Here is a 4,090-nt window from a genome sequence, read left to right on the forward strand (position 1 = left end):
AAGCCAAACCAAAGTTAGCATTAACCGCGAGGATTATAATGCACTTAAGAGTATATAGTATGGCAATATCATAGAACAGCTATAAGGAAGTAGTTCCGAACGCTGCAGACAGGCTCAGCTCATGCTAGAGCACCATCTCACATATAACCAAGCACTCTGCCTTCAGGATTGTTAAGGCCTGCCATAGGAGTGACTTATAGGTTACTATGTATCTATATGTATGTAGGTATAGGAATACTACACCTAAGCAAGGGGTAATTACACGACCTTGCCCCGGCTGAGTGATCAGCCAGTTGTGCCTATTTGGGTGGCCAGCCAGGGGTGGCATAAAACATGCTGCAGCCCCTGCTAGGCCTTGGTTGCACCTATGCCCTGAGTACCTAGGGTACACTATACAGGGACTCATAAGGTGAACCAATATCCAATTGTGTATGTACCTAAGGTACATGGAGTCCATTTTAAGGAGAGAGCCGATAGCCTGGGGCCCTGAATAGCAGGATCCAAGGCCAACTAAGTCGAAAACCAGCTAAACACTAGGCAAAAAGTTGGGGGTAACCATAGTCAGATATCCACCTTCCTACAGTGTGTTTTCTTATGGTGCTTGTAACCATCTCTACCTCTGAATCTTTTCTGACATTTAGAGCACTGATAATTTTATTCACCAGTGTGGATTCTCACATGTTTAGTGAGATGAGATGTTTGGCTGAAACATTTTTGGCATTCGGAGCACTGATAAGGTTTTTCCCCAGTGTGGGTTCTTATGTGCTGTGTGAGAGTACTTTTTAAACTGAAACATTTCTGGCATTCAGAGCACTGATAAGGTTTTTCCCCAGTGTGGGTTCTTATGTGCTGTGTGAGACTACTTTTTATACTGAAACATTTCTGGCATTCAGAGCACTGATAAGGTTTTTCCCCAGTGTGGGTTTTTATATGCAACGTGAGATGTCTTTTTTCATTGAAACATTTCTGGCATTCAGAGCACTGATAAGGTTTTTCCCCAGTGTGGGTTCTTATGTGCCGAGTGAGACTGCTTTTTTCACTGAAACATTTGTTGCATTCAGTGCACCGATAACGTTTTACCCAAGTGTGGGTCCTTGTATGTTTAGTGAGTCTCATTTTGTCACTGAAACATCTCTGGCATTCAGAGCACTGATAAGGTTTTTCCCCAGTGTGGAATCTCACATGTACAGTTAGAAGTGATTTACGGTTAAATTGTTTCTGGCATTCAGAGCACTGATAAGGTTTTTCCCCAGTGTGGAATCTCACATGTACAGTTAGAAGTGATTTACGGTTGAAACGTTTTGGGCATTCAGAGCACTGATAAGGTTTTTCCCCAGTGTGGGTACTTATGTGCTTTGTGAGACTACTTTTTAAACGGAAATATTTCTGGCATTCAGAGCACTGATAAGGTTTTTCCCCAGTGTGGGTTCTTATATGCTGAGTCAGAGTGCTTTGATTACCGAAACATTTCTGGCATTCAGAGCACTGATAAGGTTGCTCCACAGAATGGGTCATTGCATGATGAGAAAGACTTTGTCTGTAACAAAACCTTTTCTGGCATTCAGAGCACTGATAAGGTTTTTCCCCAGTGTGGGTTCTTATATGCACTGTGAGATCGCGTTTTTCATTGAAACATTTCTGGCATTCCGTGCACTGATATGGTTTCTCTCCAGTGTGGGTTATTGTATGCCGAGTGAGACTGTTTTTGTCAATGAAACATTTCTGGCATTCTGTGCACTGATGAGGTTTTTCCCCAGTGTGGGTTCTTGTATGCTGAGTCAGAGTGCTTTGATTACCGAAACATTTCTGGCATTCAGAGCACTGATAAAGTTTTTCCTTAGTCTTAGAGTGGTAGCTTGTATGCTGAGTGAGACTGCTTTTGTCTTTGAAACATTTCTGACAATCCGGGCACTGATAAGGTTTGTCCACAGAGTGGGTTATTGCATGTCGAGATAGACTCTGTTTCTTACAAAAACTTTTCTGGCATTCAGAGCACTGATAAGGGTTTTCCCCAGAGTGGATTCTCATATGTTCAGTGAGATGAGATTTTTGGCTGAAACATTTTTGGCATTCGGAGCACTGATAAGGTTTTTCCCCAGTGTGGATTCTTATATGCTCAGTGAGATTGCATTTTTGGCTGAAACATTTGTAACATTCAGAGCACTGATAAGGTTTTTCCCCAGTGTGGGTTCTTATATGCTGAGCGAGACTGCTTTTTTCACTGAAACATTTGTCACATTCAGTGCACCGATAACGTTTTACCCAAGAGTGGGTCCTTGTATGTTTAGTGAGTCTCCATTTGTCAATGAAACATCTCTGGCATTCAGAGCACTGATAAGGTTTTTCCCCAGTGTGGAATCTCACATGTGCCATTAGTAGTGATTTAAGTTTTAAATCTTTTGGGCATTCAGAGCACTGGTAAGGTTTTTTCCTAGAGTGGATTCTCATATGTTCAGTGAGATGAGATTTTTGGTTGAATCTTTTTGGGCATTCAGCGCACTGGTAAGGTTTTTCCACAGAGTGGGTTAATGCATGTCGATATAGACTCAGTTTGAAACTAAACCTTTTCTGACATTCAGAGCACTGAAAAGGTTTTTCCCCAGTGTGGATTCTCATATGCTCAGTGAGATAAGATTTACGCCTGAAACTTTTTTGGCATACTTTACACGGAGAGTGTTTTCCCCCAGTGTGGATTCTCATATGCTCAGTGAGATAAGATTTACGCCTGAAACTTTTTTGGCATACTTTACACGGAGAGTGTTTTCCCCCAGTGTGGATTCTCATATGCTCAGTGAGATAAGATTTACGCCTGAAACTTTTTGGCATACTTTGCACTGAAAGTGGTTTACCCCTGTGTGCATTCTGTCAAATTCTGTGAGATAAGATTTATGGCTGTATCTTTTTGACACAGGTAACTTTTTTCCCCAACTTCGGTTATTTTGCCTCGATTTTAGAGTCGGGCTTGTTTAGATAATGTTCAGCACTTATCTCTAAAAGAAATTGTGTGTAAATTTCTCAACACTTGAATTGAGCAAAAAATGTCGGGAAGCAGTCCTGTAACACCTGTTGAAATTTTCCTAGCAGATAATAGTCTTTAGGTTATAGCCTCTCCGGCAGCAACTTAATTTGTGACTGAAGTTTTTCTCAAATCGATTTGTATAGGTTCTTAGCAATGCAGTAATAAGGTGTTAGTCTGATATTTAATGATTAAACTGATAAGTACCTTTTTGCTCTGATGTAATGGTAGTAACTGAGGGCGTTAGAACGTGCACAGTACTATTGTGGATCATTAGTCGCAGAACATCAGTTCCTTCTACCCTTTCTATGTTTGGGGTAAGGTTAAGGTTTGTAGTTCTGAAGATGAGGATTTATTTACATTAGCTATAGCGCAACTGTGCTCTTTTAATCCATTTTTATATTTAACAGTTTTACATATCACTACTGCACAACAGATAATGTTGAGGCGATTTACATAGAATTACAGAACAGTACACAATAAAAAGGAAACAATCTGAGATGGTCATTAACACAATAAAGTGGTGAATTTTTAAGGTTTTCGCAAGAGTGAGCAGAGTGGGTCAAGGTGTTATATCCCGAGGCAGATAGTCTCAAACTTGCGTAACTGGTTAAAAACGGTTGTTGAACAAAGGCGATTTTCCAATCTCTTAGTTGTTAACGTGTCAGCTTCGGAGTCTTCTTTCAGCGTCTTTTCTTTGATGGTATGCAGAAGAAACCTTTAGTTGTAACTTTTTATGCAGTGTGTGCTTCCTCTCTAGAATTACATGATGCTTTAGATGAACATTATTCTGTCATGCTTAGGCAATTTGTCTTTCTGATAATATTTCAGATGAGGATGCTGAAGCAGTCTTTCTACATTATTTCTGATGCTGTGTGCACAGATATGGCTTTGCTCTGGGTTAATGAAATGCAAAATTAGAGACTTCACTTACAGGTATAGTACTTTCCTCGCCACACTTAGATTTTTGGAAATTGTTTAAACGTAGAATGCTGGATGTCCTTCAGTTTTTCAAAATAATCCTTCTTCTGGCACTGACATTCAAATCTTGCTTTCTTCGTCCGTAATTTCAAT

General features: G+C 40.2%; 1 protein-coding gene across 5 annotated transcripts; it reads right to left on the bottom strand.

The window, feature by feature from the left end:
* Nucleotides 1-654: 654 nt before the first annotated feature.
* LOC147737232 (uncharacterized) lies at nucleotides 655-2,826 on the bottom strand. 5 transcript variants are annotated; one of them, XM_086920066.1, is made up of 4 exons: nucleotides 2,497-2,631; nucleotides 1,930-2,331; nucleotides 1,219-1,842; nucleotides 655-1,050 (listed from the first exon to the last, which is right to left on the bottom strand). In XM_086920066.1, the coding sequence occupies exons 1-4, from the start codon at nucleotides 2,614-2,616 to the stop codon at nucleotides 655-657; spliced, it is 1,542 nt and encodes a 513-aa protein (XP_086776192.1). In that variant the 5' UTR covers nucleotides 2,617-2,631. The 5 variants fall into 5 exon arrangements, with proteins under 5 accessions (XP_086776192.1, XP_086776148.1, XP_086776246.1 ...); XM_086920022.1 differs by having other exon boundaries at nucleotides 655-1,842; nucleotides 1,930-2,366; nucleotides 2,451-2,631; XM_086920120.1 differs by having other exon boundaries at nucleotides 655-2,232; nucleotides 2,569-2,646.
* Nucleotides 2,827-4,090: the final 1,264 nt, after the last annotated feature.

The sequence above is a fragment of the Lissotriton vulgaris genome, chromosome 1_1 (genome assembly GCF_964263255.1).
Source record: "Lissotriton vulgaris chromosome 1_1, aLisVul1.2, whole genome shotgun sequence".
Lineage (NCBI taxonomy): Eukaryota > Metazoa > Chordata > Amphibia > Caudata > Salamandridae > Lissotriton > Lissotriton vulgaris.

Excerpts from the sequence above, each read along its gene's own strand:
- LOC147737232 (XM_086919912.1), bottom strand. The coding sequence starts at position 2,826 with ATGCCAAAAAGTTTCAGGCGTAAATCTTATCTCACTGAGCATATGAGA.